This window comes from Sinocyclocheilus grahami, unplaced genomic scaffold (genome assembly GCF_001515645.1).
Source record: "Sinocyclocheilus grahami isolate Dianchi unplaced genomic scaffold, SAMN03320097.WGS_v1.1 scaffold327.1, whole genome shotgun sequence".
Lineage (NCBI taxonomy): Eukaryota > Metazoa > Chordata > Actinopteri > Cypriniformes > Cyprinidae > Sinocyclocheilus > Sinocyclocheilus grahami.
This window is the reverse complement of record NW_015505506.1, coordinates 646,494-661,779: the sequence shown is the minus strand read 5'-3', so window position 1 is coordinate 661,779 and position 15,286 is coordinate 646,494. Positions and strand designations below refer to the sequence as shown.

General features: G+C 36.6%; 1 protein-coding gene across 1 annotated transcript in view; it reads right to left on the bottom strand.

Moving 5' to 3' along the window:
- Positions 1 to 694: 694 nt before the first annotated feature.
- The window catches only part of LOC107602445 (chloride transport protein 6-like), a 25,272-nt gene continuing 10,680 nt past the window's right edge, over positions 695 to 15,286 (bottom strand). The window contains exons 12-21 of the mRNA XM_016294938.1: positions 13,654 to 13,783; positions 12,443 to 12,596; positions 12,145 to 12,301; positions 11,497 to 11,603; positions 11,023 to 11,209; positions 7,174 to 7,331; positions 5,344 to 5,500; positions 3,930 to 4,037; positions 3,589 to 3,714; positions 695 to 1,357 (exon numbers count right to left, since the gene is read on the bottom strand). Of these exons, the coding sequence (XP_016150424.1) occupies positions 1,277 to 1,357; positions 3,589 to 3,714; positions 3,930 to 4,037; positions 5,344 to 5,500; positions 7,174 to 7,331; positions 11,023 to 11,209; positions 11,497 to 11,603; positions 12,145 to 12,301; positions 12,443 to 12,596; positions 13,654 to 13,783 (1,365 nt within the window). The 3' untranslated portion in view covers positions 695 to 1,276. The remainder of the gene's footprint in view (positions 1,358 to 3,588; positions 3,715 to 3,929; positions 4,038 to 5,343; positions 5,501 to 7,173; positions 7,332 to 11,022; positions 11,210 to 11,496; positions 11,604 to 12,144; positions 12,302 to 12,442; positions 12,597 to 13,653; positions 13,784 to 15,286) is intronic.

Here is a 15,286-nt window from a genome sequence, read left to right as displayed (position 1 = left end):
TCATGACTATGTTACAAAACAAGCATACATATTACACAAATCCCTGTAGTTCAGTGACTTTATGGTGGTTCATTATTACAAACACACCCTGAGAACTTTCTTCCCTGACAAAACGACATCAAGAATGTCGGCGCATTTCAACGGAACGGGCAAAATGGAGCGTAAAAATATTATTAATGCCACAATTACAATTAAAACATTCTCCACTTGGAATAAATGCCAAAACACTGGAATTGAATAACTGTATTTTGAAATAGAGAAAGTGTGTCACTAGAAAAAGGCATTCTTGAAATACTAGCATGATTAAATGAGATGAAAATGCATACAGATCTGATTGTTGAGTCCTAGAAAGAGTCTATTAATATTTCTTTAATACTGCATTTGCAATGGTTTGCTTTTTCTTAATTGACAGGAAGGTCTCATGAAAACAGGTCACATTTCACCCCCAACATAAAAAAAAAGAAAACTATTTTGCGTTAAGTAAACGAAAACCAATTTAATAAAACATTTGGATGCATTTTTTGCATTAATTGCAAAAGTCTAATTACACATAATTCAAATTATTTTTATATCGGTGACTTTCTTTACACTAATTACTACAGTGATTTTAAAAACATTTTAAATATATGCATTACAAAATATGCCAAAATATATAAATACAAAATATGGCAATACTATTTAAATATTTTGGCAGTGCAGTAATAAAAATATATATTGTTAATTTGGGGGAAATGTGCTTAACAGTCATCAAAATAATGACATGGTACTAAAAATCTTAAAGGTCCTAAAAATGATTTTCTTCAAAAGAAAGGAATATGATTTTTGCTTGATTTAAGGATGAAACACGACCCAGACATGTTCTTGACGGTTTTCATGACATTCAATCTTTTGACCGGGGATTGGTCAGTGGTTTCTATCAGTCTTTGTGCAAAAGCAAACGTTCAGGAATACACAGAAATGGTGAGCACAATGAAAACATTCAGAACTCAGAGAGACTAAATTAAAAGTGCTACAGTGAGGGCGATAAAGCACAGGCAGCGAGTGTTGATGAACAGGACCTCACCTGCATTAGTGCTAGCATGAGGTGTGTTTGTGTCGGGTCAGGTGCCGACCTCTGGCTGTCCACGCAGATACTAGGAATGGCTTTAGGGTGCGACCTGAAGCGGGGTTCAGGTTCAGAGGCGATCTAGTCTCAGGTCCCGGAGCATTCGGCTCTTCTCATCTCGAGGAAGCCATTACTGGGTAATAAGGTGGGTGCTCGATCGTGAACGGAGTCTTAGATTGTGATGTAATGCTGTCGGAGTTTAGCAACTAAAAACTCATGGGTAAGATTATGCCTGGTGATTATTCCCACGATCTGTAAGAGACACAGATGACAAAACACCACTTTATGAAAATATAGCTATATAGCTTCATCCAAGAAAATACATTGAGAAAAATTAAATGCTTTCAGCAAATGCTTTCATTGAGTCAGAAAAAAGCAGCAGCAACATTCTAAAAAAGTGTGTGTGTGTGAGAGAGAGAGTGAGAGAGAGAGAGAGTGAGAGAGAGTGAGAGTGAGAGTGAGAGAGTGAGAGTGAGAGAGAAAGAGAAAGAGAGATCTACACCAAAGAAAGCTATGGAACAACATGAAGTGTAATACAAAAAAAAAAAATTCCCCCTATCTAAGACACATGAGCAGGGTTATTTTAGTATCATTGAGATATTATTATAGTTTGTAATATTTTGAATAAGCTTTTTATTTTTATATTTTAATTTTAGTGAAGGTTTAGTAATTTTGCTGTTGTCAGTTTTTTTATATACATGTCTATATAGTTTTTATGCATTTTTATTTCAGTTTTAGTTCCATTTATTTTAGTACATCAAGATAAACTATATATAATATAATACATTTACATTTAGACATTTAGCAGACGCTTTTATCCAAAGCGACTTACAAATGAGGACAATGGAAGCAATCAAAATCAACAAAAGAGCAAGTGCTATAACAAGTCTGTTAGCTTAACGCAATACACGTAGAAAGGATTTTTTTTTTAATTCTATAGTAAATACAAAAGAATAGAGCAAGCTAGTGTTAAAGGCCTTCTTTTGCTTTTGTTAATTGTATAATAAATAAAAAGAAAACAAATAGATAGAATTCAAAAAGATTAGAGAAGATAGTTTTTTTAGTTTTTTTTAAGAAAACAAGCAGTTAGTAAATAAATAGAGTGCAAGTCTAAAAGGGGCAAGTTTTTTATAAAGAATAGAATTATAATAGAGAGTGCTAGAGTTAGAGGGTCAAATAAAGATGGAAGAGATGTGTTTTTAGTCGTTTCTTGAAGATGGCTAAGGACTCAGCTGCTCGGATTGAGTTGCGCAGGTCATTCCACCAGGAGGGAACAGTTAATGTAAAAGTCCGTGAAAGTGATTTTGTGCCTCTTTGGGATGAACAATAATGCGTCGTTCACTTGCAGAACGCAAGCTTCTAGAGGGCACATAACATAAGTAATGAATTTAGGTAAAGGGGTGCAGAGCCAGTGGTGGTTTTGTAGGCAAACATCAATGCCTTGAATGCGAGCAGCTACTTGTAGCCAGAGCAAATTGATGAACAGAGGTGTGATGTGCGTTCTTTCGGCTCGTTAAAAATTAATCTTGCTGCCACGTTCTGGATTAATTGTAAAGGTTTGATAGTACTAATATAATATAATAATATTATAATAACCAGTGGTCGAATTGTAAAAAAAAAAAAAAAAAAATTCATGGGAGATGGCGGGGGGGGGGTCCTGTACCTAACTTTACACAATGATTACAAAATTTGTCTATTTGTCTATAAAAAATGAGTTCTCTTAAATTAACTATGATTTATAAGCTGTTTTCCTTCTGGGGCCTGAAATGGGGGATTTTTGTCAATTAACCAATATTTTTTTGTATGAATAAATGAAATAATATGAAAAGAATAAATGACAAACTGCCAGTAGGTGGCAGCAAGTCCCTGTTTTAATAAATGATTTACCGAATCATTATGTCAAACGATTCATTCAAAACGGCTGATTCAATTAGAAACGAAGCATGTGTCTGCCTTTATGAATGGATCAATGAATCACTGGCTCACTTGAATCATTCAAAAACATTCATTCAAAAATGAAACACCGCATTGTTGCTCTGCACAGTTGTATATAAAGTTAATAACACATTTGTGATCGCGCACAAGTGCTGATATACTCAGGAAAGCACTGCTTAATAAATAATAAATAATAACCTAGCACATTAGAAGCATTTTAATACTCCTATGAATGCACTTTGAAATACAAAATCGAATCATTCATTGAACATACATTGAATTTCATTGTGAATCAGACTGAATTTAATCATTTTGCAAAATTGCAAAAAATGTTCCCGAATTGAAAACCTCTGAATCATCAATTGGTTTGATTAATCGTATACTCCAAAAGTAATAAAGTGATGCCAGAATTGTTATTTTTAGGCAACTATTCTTTTAAAAGTATAACTGAACAAAGACACACCCATTTGAAGACCGTAAGTTGTTTCTATATTTCTTTGTCACGGTGTTTGCATCGATGCGTTTAAATGTTTGTGTGGTAGACGTACCTCTCCCACAGCATTGACTACAGGTAAGTGTCGAAGCCCCATGGTCCTGAACAGATTGAATACTTGGGAGACGTGTGTATTTGGAGAGACTGTATATGGACAGGGGTTCATGTAAGGAGTCACGTCCTGTAATAAAAACAAAAAAAAACAAAAAAAAATTAGGCTAATTATGTCTGAGAGAGACCGCTGAACAAACTGTCATCACTGCATGGCTCACTTTACAACAAGAGCACTTCGACACTTCCAATTAACACCAATTAACAGCACATATCATAGATAACTGACATATAGAGCACTAGTTTATGAGCTGCTGAAGAGTCTGATGGGTCAGAGGACATTACCACAATCATGCGTGGATTGAGAAGGGCCAGGTCGAGATCGTGGATGTCAGGGAATCGTGGGTAATCCTCAGTCATCTCTGAATGTGAGAGCCGTGGCTGTGAGGCGCTCTACAGAGGGCAGAGGAGAGAGGCTGCTCGATCTATTTGGTTGTATCTAATAGTGCATTGAACAGTTCAAACAGGTCAAAATTAAGTATCAAAATAGTCTGCTTACCACTACCTTCTGAAAAACTACTACACTTTTTACTTATGGAAATCATATACTTTAAAAGACTATGCTTGCATGCAAACTGAATGTAAAATTTTAAGACTCTTACTTGCATTTTATTTGGAATTAAACAACAATATATTATAGTTTAAATTTATATTACATGCAATGAGATGAACACTTTTGAGTGCTTTTTGACCACTTTTAAGTAGGACTTAAAATGACGGCAGAATGTACGGACCAGCATTTATGGTAACTAAAATATATTTTAAATGTCATTTCTACTAAAATTTTCATGTTATTTAAATATATCTGTAATGATGAAGTTGTAATTTAGCACAAAATGAAAATTCATTAAATGTAATATCAAATAACGCTAAATATTTAACATTCAAGTAGCAAGTACATTACATGCGCTTTAGTATTTAGTCCACACATCAAGTGTACTTCTTTAAAGCATGACAAAATTATAAATTAATACTTAAAATACATCAAGATATATATATCATTTTACTTTACAACAAAGTGCACTTTTTAAAAGTGATGTCATGCATGCACACTCTCCAAGTACACTTAAGTGGCCTTTTATTTTATTAATATTATATTTTCTGCAAGTACATTTTTTTACTTTTAAGATTTAAAGCACACTGCATGTGCACATTCAATAAAAATCACTGGGTTGTGATCCGTGGTTAAGAAAACAGGAGGGCATGGTGACATTAATAAAAAAGCTAAGTTATTACATTTTGATGAAAGATTATAATATTTGATGAAAATATTAACATATTTCTGAGTGAAACAGACTATCTAGAAATAAAATAATGAAGTGTACAGGACTTGATTTTACTTGGTGGGGATTTGATTGGACAAAATGTTAGATCATTAGCTAATAATTTTCTTCCCTGCCCATGCTGTCTTGATTACATTTGCAAAATGGTGGAGATTACATTTTAATAATATATAAAAAACATAAAACCAGAAACAGTTATTGATAAAGCAAATTGAATCAGTATAAATGTCATATTCACTTTCAAGTAACCGTAAGTATAGGGCATAACCATAAGTGAAGATCTGACCGCCTTTGAAAAGACAGATAGAGTAAGATGAGGAAAATAAAGGCAGAGAGAAGGAGAAGAGACAGGAAGAGAACAAACAAAAGGGAGGAAGGAGAAAGGGCACAGGAGGGCGGCTCTGACTGACACTGACCGACTGGTTTTCAGCGTAGCAGACGCCGCAGATCAGCAGGTTGACGAGATGGGAGCGCAGGATGAGCCCGTGAAAGGTGAGCGGCCGAAACCTCTCCTCCATGGTCCACTCCTCACTGGGAGACTGGTCCGGGTACAGGTTTGGGTACGGCACATGTCTGCCAACATCCACCACAACAACAGACAGCAGACGCATTTAAAGGACTCGTGTGGAGAAAAAAAAAACATCATAGTCTCACCCACAATACTGTCACAATTCAAAGCTCCTTCCCAGTCCACTAACGTAATTTATTAAAAATAAACAGTATAAAGGAAACCGTTCAAAAATTATATGATCTCCTATATTTACAATATTCAGCTAACTGGTCTGCCCTGGATTATATACAGGAGTCTTAAAGGGGACCCATTATGCAAAATTCACTTTTGCAAGGTGTTTGGACAAATGTGTGTTGGCAGTGTGTGTACACAACCACCCTATAATGATAAAAATCCACCCACTCCTTTTTTTTTTTTAACCCCCATAAATAATAAGCAGTGTCTCACACTGGCCTATTTTTATCATTGGTGCTAATGTGACGTCACATTAGCCACATGCCCCACCCACGAATGTTGACAGACTGCTGTTTTAACATAGCGAGCGAGTTGTACACAGTCCGCCACTGCTGCACTGACGAGAATGTCTCCCAAGCATTTTAGGTGTTCTGTTGCTGGATGTATTAATCCACATAGCTCTCTCCATTTACTCCCGAAATCTGAGCCCCTGAAGACAAGGTGGATTAATTTTGTTTTCGAAGAAAATGCTCCCTCAACTCTTCAGAAATTCGTTTACGTCTGCGCAAATCATTTTACACCGGACTGCTGTGAATGAGGGTCAGTATAAAGCAGGTTTTGCACAAAAGTTGCTCCAACTGCTCGTGATCCAGCTAACGTTACGCCATCTAGAAGTAGTAAGTATCACGCGTTTGTTTTCCAAATTGCCTTTCTGAAAGAGCTTCTTGGCACTCTGTAAGGCTAATGTTGCTAAAGCTACCACTGATGCTGCCTTCACGTGCTACCAGAATGATCGTGAATAGGAATGTGGTAGTTAAAAATTGCATATGAAATCGACCGCTTGAATTTGTCTAGCTCATAATCATATTCGGGACTTATAAAGTTTGTGTTAGGACGCGATGGCACCATGAGACCAGCTATGTTGTTATTTTTATAGTGCCGTGCTCCCCGTCTGTGTAATTCATGAATAATCTGGCAGGGTGCAGAATTCGGCACGACACCGGTTCGAACATGTATGGCTGAACACCACTACTAGCGGTTTCGGACATTTTCAGTGCGTGAGAGAGTGTTTTGTTATTGCTGGCATGATGCCGGTGCGCGAGTTCTAGAAACTCCACCCTCTTCTGAAAGGGGAGGCGGGAGCACCAGCTCGTTTTCATTTAAAGGGACAAACACAAAAAACTGTGCGTTTTTCATACCCTAAAAACCCCAAGCTATAAAAAATTATCTGTAGGGTATTTTGAGCTAAAACGTCCCATACACACACTGGGAACATCAGAGAGGTATTTTACATCTTGTAAAAAGGGGCATAATAGATCCCCTTTAAAGATAAAGGAGTAAAAACCTGTTAAATTCGAAGTGTCACTAAATGCTGTTTTTGGTGTAAGAAACCTTGAATAAAATTATAAGTGGACTTCTAGCTATAAACACTACATAAGTACAGAATATGGAGTAAATATTTGTGACAATATACACTACATGCAGAGTACTGTGTTATATTAGACTCGGTAACAGGGTGATGATAGTTCTGGAGGTAAAAGGTCAAAGTTCATCGCCTGACCTCCTCTCCAGCATCTGCTGAAGGATGTCCTGCCCTTCCTCTGCCGGCTCCACAGCAGTCTGCTCGTCACACACGTTGCGCAGCTCACTTGACGGGTATGATTTCATGGACTGACACCTCCGCCTCTGCTCCCCCGCACGCGTCAACACGCTGCTTTTCTGAAGGAGAGAAAACATCAGAGAGAAACCGGGTTTATTGGACATGAGAACAAAAAGACATACTATAAGGTTCAATTTGTTAACATTAATGCATTAGGTATCATGAACTAACAATGAACAATCATTTTGCAGCCTTTATTAATACTACATAAAGTTAATTTCTGCACATATTAATACATTGAACATATGAAGATTAATAGTAATTCGTAAAATTTTACAGTACATAAAATTTTACATTTTAAAGTTAAATGGACATTAGTTCATGTACTATAAACAAACATCAATTGATATATTATGCAAAAAAATTATTAATGTTAATGAATTAAAACAATAATACAAACACTGTATCAACAGTTAGGGGTGTGCGATATTGACAAAATTATATCTCGATATTTTATCGATAATAATTTGAGTGTTACTGTGCTGATATCTTACAGTGGACAGCTGACTCCTAAACAATTTTTATATTCTTCATATTCTGTGTGGTGGTCAGTTCACAGCAGTGACAGAAACTAATTTTTTCCAATAAGTTTAAATAGATTTTTACCTTTTATGGTAATTTTTACCTTAAATACATTTTTTCTAACAGTGTGCATTATCATTTGAGTCAAATTCTTATACTTAATCAGTCAATTATAATAAGACATTTGGGCTGTTATCAACAAAATTCATCTTTGCAATGCAGAGGAAACACAGAAGTGGCATCTGAAATGGCATTTAGATGCATTTACACACTGATTAATGCAGGACATGAAAGCATTTAGCCTGCAGTTACACATGCATAAATAATATTTTAATATTGTAAACATAAAACGTTGAATACTGATATTTGAAATATTTGAAACTTTAAATGTGAAATTAAAACTGCCAGCAGGTGGCAGCAAGTCACTGTTAATAAGTGAGTCATTGCGATTGAACCGAATCATTTAACGAATGATTCATTCAGGAACGAAACGCCCTCATGTTGCTCAGAGACGCAAAACAACGCTGTGTGACTGTGCTTGGAATTATTTTTGTTGGCGAAATAGAGCAAAAACAGGCAATATAGTGTCTAAAACGTAAGTCTCTTAATATTAACTTTTTTAAATTTAAATAAAAAATTTTATATAAAATCAATATCACATTTGTAATCATGCTGATTTTTGGAGGAAACGGCACTCTTCTTGTGATATTGATTAACTATATTAGGGATAGGCAACGTTGGAGTGCCGCTGTCCTGCAGAGTTTAGCTCTAACCCAAATCAAACACACTTGAACAAGCTAATCAAGGTCTTCAGGATTACTAAGGCTAAAGACAAGTGAGGTTTTTTTTCAGGGTTGGAGCTGAACGTCTATATACAATGATGTAAAGGCCACATATCTTGAATTTTGTGATGCATTTTAATAGACTGAATCATGCCGTGAAAGAACGCACTCTAAATGCGCGCGCGCACTAATCTAACCTAATAGACTTCATGTCATGTATGCGTGCACACTCTGTAGGCATTTTGTTTGGATTTTGCAATATACTTGATAATGTAAAACCACACATCGTAAAACAACAATTATGAAATGTGTAGATTCGGAGGCGAACGCTGTTACCTGCAAACTCCGTCCCACAGGCTTTACAGTGAATGCAGTGCATAGAACCATTTTCATAGCGGAGCCACTAGAAGTCTTTCAACCACTCTCTCCGAAAACTGTACGCCTTCTGTTCGGCTAGTGGATCAACATTCACCACATGATCTCTATCACCAGCACCATTATTTGTAACTTTAGGTGGTTCACAAAAGAAATCTGTCAGTGTTTCTTTTTTTATTTTCTCTCTTCTTCAGCCCTTTACATTCCCCGCGGTAGTTAGCCTGTCACCTGACAGCGGAAAGCAGTGACTGGGTGATTGACAGCTAATATTAACCAATCTAAAATCTGCATTAAAGTTAAAGGTGGGGTAAGTGATTTCTGGTAGCCAATGTTGACATTTGAAATCACCAAAACAAACACGCCCCTACCCAAAAAGGGTTTCGCCCCAATTTTGATAGCTCCGCCCCACACATACATACGCAACCCAGGCAACGATTAGTTCTGCGAAACAAAGCAAAACCAATGTTATACCGGACGCAAGTGGAGCGGTGCAACAAAATACTACGGAACTCATCCTAATCAGTGATGCTGTCTACACCATAGATATATATACACATATCTATAGTCTACACTGGATGCGGCACGGCACGACACAACAAATCCCAGACAGAAAACTGCTGCTGCGTTCTATTCATGAAATTTCAAATGATTTTCAACGGTCGCTTTGTCATGTCCAGTGCACTAGACAGACTTTTGCGGTTGCAGCGCAGACACGGTGTTACTCACCTATCCAGAAGAAACAAAGCAATCTCTGCGTCCGATTGCAGGCCTTCCGCTCCATGAGTTCTCTCTAGCGCTGGAAAGCGGATCCGATATTTACACGGGTCCTACTTCTTGCCTCAAGCCTTCTTTTGTTCCGCAGACGTTTTCCTCTTTTGTTTTTTATCCGCCATCTCTATCTTTCTGTCGCTCCGCTGCTAATGTCCGTCCTGTGCACTGAACGCTCTCTCCTCCACATCATGAGTAGACACGCCCCTTACTGCTGATTGGCTACAAGTTTGTTTTGCTAGTCAGCCCCAATCAGTTTTCTAAAGTGTTTTTGAAAAATCACTTACCCCACCTTTAAGAATGTAAAGATGAAGTTTTATTGGTTATGTAGCCTAATGTTTCAAAGAACGGCCACCATATCAATACTCAGAAGGCACATACTCTGAACGTTTTTAGAGAAATGAAAACACGTCGCACGGCAACAATTCTATGCACTCGCACAAATGCTCCCAAATATATTTTGAGATTAAATTTTGTGAGCATATGCGACCAAAATGGTCGCAATTTCGAGCCTTGCAACATGTAACCACATTCATAATGCATTTCACCTCAATAATGTGAAATATTTCCAAGTAAAACCAAATATTTAAATTAAAATATTGTAGGACTTGGATTTTGTACGATTTTGAAAGTGGAGAGTGGATTAAATATTGTTTTACCCAAAGTTATTACATATGAATAATTTTTTATAATAATTAATTTTTATTCCATCAATGCTCAAATGGTGATTTTGTGCATTTTCAATTGTCATCAAAACCGTAGCCATCGTTTACATCAAGAAATGCTGACAGAGGATACGGTTATATTGACAACATTGGCTAAGCATTTTGATCTTATTTGTGAACAATGACAAGAGAACTTTTTGTGATGGCATTGATGTTTATTGATAGAAATTTTGAGCAAGTTATAGGCTTTTTGCAGTTTGTAAGCCTTTTGCAGCACCATTGTGTGGTGCTGTTTGTACGAGCGGTTTCAAGAACAAAACTAAAGCGAATGAGAAAAACTGCATTAGTTCAAGTAAGAAGTGCCACCTTCCAATTCTCCTTGATAATCTGATCTCGAATCATGGCTCAGTTCCTTATTTAAATGTAGAACATTTTATCATCCACCACTCAAAAAAAATAATAATAATCACAAGTTTGATCACTCAGAAGTGATACATGTCCGGAGTATCAAAGCTGATAAAAATAATTTCTGTGCTACTGAGCGAGGTGTAAAATAAATAAATAAATAAAAAAAAACAGTCTGTTTGCACCATCTTGTGGTCAAAACGCTGTAGTTCAATACTGGTGTAATGCTGTACCTTAAATCTGATATTGTTGCTTATGAGGATATTGCCCTTCATGAACTCCTTCTCATTGTCTCTGTTCTCGGTGACGACGGGGAAAGCGTGATAGACGGTGGTCCTCAGGATGCTGACCAGAGACTGGATACGGGTGTGAGGATACACATACGTCAGGTTGGGCTCCATGATGTCACTGGCCGTTAATCTAACAGAGAGATCAAGAGAAAAATAGCATAAATAAATAAAAAGCAAGACAAATAAGTCACAGCAGACACAAACTGTGTATATAACCATCTGGTTGAGAAGAAATAAAGACAAAAAAAACATATTTGGGCACTTAATGAATGAATATCATTGCATTAGAAATCAAAACATCATACTTTTCTTAGATGACAAATAATGCTATGAAACAGAGACCTGAAATTAAGTGTAGCTTAATATTTAAACACTTCTGGGCTACAAACTGTGGCAAGTGTAATAAATTGGTCTCACTTATCCATCTCGACCTCTGTTTCCCACTCCAGCAGCGGGACTCCCTTCAGGTGAATATGAATATCATATATTCCCTTATTAAAGAAATCGCCTGTCCACTTGGCCACCTTACAGACACACAATGCCAGTTAGAAGTGCATGTTTCAAGTAAGTTGTACTTTTTAACTCATTAAATTCTAATTTTGCAATGTGTGACCCTGGAGCACAAAAGCGGTCTTAATTAGCTGGTGTATATTTGTAGCAATAGCCAAAAATACATTGTATGGGTCAAAATTATTGATTTTTCTTTTATGCCAAAAATCATTAGGATATTAAAGTAAAGATCATGTTCCGTGAAGATTTTGTAAATGTCCTACCGTAAATATATCAAAACTTAATTTTTGATTAGTAATATGCATTGCTTTGGACAACTTTAAAGGATATTTTCTCAATATTTAGATTTTTTTGCACCCTCAGATTCCAGATTTTCAAATAGTTGTATCTCGACCAAATATTGTCCTATCCTAACAAACCATACATCAATGGAAAGCTTATTTATTCAGCTTTTATGTGGTGTATACATCTCAATTTCAAAAAAATGTACCCTTATGACTAGTTTTGTGGTCCAGGGTCACATATAACATCATTTAGTGATTTTTGTATTCCTACCATCAGTGTTATCATAATGGGAAGTCCGTATGTGATCTCATTGGTCGATTCAATTAATATGACTGTCAGGCTGATGGTCATTCTGACCACACCTCCTAGAAAAGCAGCTGCTCCAATCAAGGCAAAGGTCCCCGCATATACTTGCATGTGAAAGTTGCTGCAATTACACATATTAAAAAACAGCATTATAAGTGTGGGCTGAGAAATTATGATGCTTAAGATATGATAAACGTATGTGTCCTGTTCGAACAGGTGCCCTTGGTAGTTCGGAGAGATAGTAAACAGGAATAAATCTTACATTTTGAGGACATTGGCCACTAGGCGCCCAAGTGAAGCTCCACAGAGAAGAGACGGGACAAACAGTCCACTGGGGACAGACACACCATATGTCCAACAGCTCAGAAAAAAATATAGCACAAAGAACAGCAAGAGCGTGACGGGACTGAAGGTAGCTGTCAACAAAACCAGACAAACGAGGGAGAGAGAGAGAGACAGAAAAGGGTTAGAAAATAATGTTATGCACTTCTCAGAAACTTCAACTCGATTTCTACAGAGCAAAACATCACAGAGGTTCGGGCATGCGGTTTAATCAAACTTTATTTTCAGGATTATGAAAATAAGAGAAAGCGATTATTCCATTTTGTAATGAAGCTCTTGGTTTGTCTTGTGTTATAAATCCAGAACACCCTTTTCCTTTAAAGCAGTGTGATTTCAGCCCTTCATAAACGTTTAATAGTTTTCAGTAAGTTGTGGTAGTGCAGTGCAGTTGCTTTTATTCATTTTGATCTCATTTAATTTAATGTATATATAGTTATAAATTTTTTTTTTCCTCAATTTTTACAGTTGAACTACACTGCCGTTCAAAAGTTTGGGATCAGTACGATTTTTAATGTTTTTTTTTTTGTTTGTTTTGTTTTTTTAAAGAAGTCTCTTATGCTCATCAAAAATTATTTCTAAAGGATCGCGTGACACTGAAGACTGGAGAAAAATGCTGAAAATTAAGCATTGCATCCCAGGAATAAATTCCATTTTACAATATATTAAAATAGAAAACGGTTATTTTAAATTCCAATATTATGTTTTTTTTTCTGTATTTTTGATCAAATAAATGCAGCCTTGATAAATGAGCATAAGGGACTTCTTTAAAAAAATTTTAAATAAAAAAAAAAAAAACCTTCAAAACCTCACTGATCCCAAACTTTTGACCGGCAGTGTATATTTGAGGTTCAAAGAAAATCCAATGTTAAACAATTTAATAAATGCATGATGTTTCCAAACTCACTGATTAACTGTGATCTCAATATTGACCGCAATAAATAACGTGATTATGACTTTTGGAACAATCAAGAGGCTCTAATACAGGTCGAGGTGGAGTAAATTACATCATTTTCATTTTTTTTTGGGGGGGGGTAAAGTTTAAGGCTTGAAGCTAAATATTCTGAAATGCCTATGAAGAACCTGAACAAAAACTGATCACAAACACAGTATCGCTGCATGTAATTTTCTCACCATTCTGGTGGAAGAGCTGGTGGATTGCAACCTCTTGAGGGTTGAAGAACAGGGTTGCCATGTCATTATATGTGTTGTTGTAGCAGAAGAAGCGTCGTATGGTTGAGTTCACCTCCTCATTTACAGACCCCTACAAAACAAACCATTACTGCACTTAGAAACTGTCTGATGCATACTGCACACAAAAAAGCTCAGCTTTCTCGAACTGGCAAGTTGTAACTTTATAACAATTAGCTGCAATGTGAACCAGGCTGTATATCATATATATATAATATATATAAATAAGAGCCCGACCGGTATATTGTTTTGCCGATGTTATCGGCCGATAGGAGCCTGTCGCCGATATATCGGTATCGGCAAATATGCCGCAGATAAGAATTTTTTTTTTACAGAACATATAACGCAGATAAAATGCTTGAAATGGTGTATTTACTTAGTTTGTCCAGCAGAGCGCGCTCCATTGTTTGCTACTGGCGACCTGGATGAAACTCTTAAAGCTTAAGTCTATGGAAAACCATTGAAACTTTGAACAGCCATATCTCCGTAACGGCGTGGCAAATCCGCACCAAATTCAGGGATCCCTTCAGCTTGAGGAACCCTCTCGAACACAAATCGATTGTACGTCTAGAGGCCCGCTTTCGAATGAGACCACCGCCACGTCGATAGCCCCCGGGATTCGGGAGTTACAGGTGGTTAAATACGTGGTCCGGCACCGACCGATCAAGCGATCCCGGGGGGCTACCGCCGCACAGAGGGTGGCGTTTGAGAGGGCTCCTTTATTTTGTATTTATTTACAGAGGTATATTATGTCACACTTCTCTAGTAAGTTTCGTCTGTGTGTGAAGACAGTAGCGCAAATCCGTGAATATTCAGTTGAAGTTTTTCACTTCGGAACATTCAAAGTTGAATGGAATTTAATTAAAGTTGAAAAAACTTAAACTTTACTGTTCCGTGCACTGATGTCAGACTCATTTTGGATAATGAAGTTTGTTAATTTGTTAAATGCCCTGCCTCCATTACGTATCTCCGTCACATCATTATAAGTGTTTCATCACCACATTTGAGTGGTCATTGCAAAAAATGTGTTTATGTATATATATTCTGTTTATGTATATACTGTATTCTATATGTAGTACCAGTCAAATGTTTGGACACACGAATGGGAAAGTGTCCAAACTTTTGACTGGTACTGTACTATAATATACACAACGAATATGGGCCGATATAGGCACATTTTTTACTCCCTAATATCGGTATCGGCCCCAAAAAACCCATATTGGTCGGGCTCAAACAAACAAACAAATAAATAAATAAGTATGTGTATGTGTATGTGTATGTGTATATATATATATAAACACATACACATATACATACAGTGGGGAAAAAAAGTATTTAGTCAGCCACCAATTGTGCAAGTTCTCCCACTTAAAAAGATGAGAGAGGCCTGTAATTTTCATCATAGGTATACCTCAACTATGAGAGACAAAATGAGAAAAAAAAATCCAGAAAATCACATTGTAGGATTTTTAAAGAATTTATTTGCAAATTAAGGTGGAAAATAAGTATTTGGTCAATAACAAAATTTCATCTCAATACTTTGTTATATACACTTTGTTGGCAATGACAGAGGTCA